This window comes from Penaeus monodon, chromosome 27 (assembly GCF_015228065.2).
Source record: "Penaeus monodon isolate SGIC_2016 chromosome 27, NSTDA_Pmon_1, whole genome shotgun sequence".
In the NCBI taxonomy this organism is placed as follows: Eukaryota; Metazoa; Arthropoda; class Malacostraca; order Decapoda; family Penaeidae; genus Penaeus; species Penaeus monodon.
The window spans coordinates 24,266,539-24,266,872 of NC_051412.1; the positions used below are offsets into that span (position 1 = coordinate 24,266,539).

At 37.7% G+C, this 334-nt stretch overlaps 1 protein-coding gene across 1 annotated transcript in view; it reads right to left on the reverse strand.

Annotated features, from left to right (window-relative positions):
- Positions 1 to 4: 4 nt before the first annotated feature.
- LOC119590371 (cystinosin-like) overlaps positions 5 to 334 on the reverse strand; it is a 9,763-nt gene continuing 9,433 nt past the window's right edge. The window contains exon 9 of the mRNA XM_037939041.1: positions 5 to 304. Within this exon, the coding sequence (XP_037794969.1) occupies positions 177 to 304 (128 nt within the window). The 3' untranslated portion in view covers positions 5 to 176. The remainder of the gene's footprint in view (positions 305 to 334) is intronic.

Here is a 334-nt window from a genome sequence, read left to right on the forward strand (position 1 = left end):
AGCTAAAAAAGTGTGATAAAGCACCGAAAAGCACATTTGACCACCTGTGAGTCAGAATAAATAAAAACATGTTGGGAAGATTTATTACAAGAGTTAAGTCATTGTGGATGAAACAACATAAGTGGAAGAAACGAGAAGCAAACTATACCAAGTGAAACAACTATGATTGCATTTTTTCAAAGAAGTAGACTAGGTTTACGCAGGTGGAAGTAATAATGTTGGAAGAAGAACATCAGGTCGAAGAAAATTGTTATAACTCCGAGACCAAACTTGCTGAAGTTGTTGAAGACGGAGACCCAATCATCTGGAAGAGACGGAATTCCGTTACGTCGTG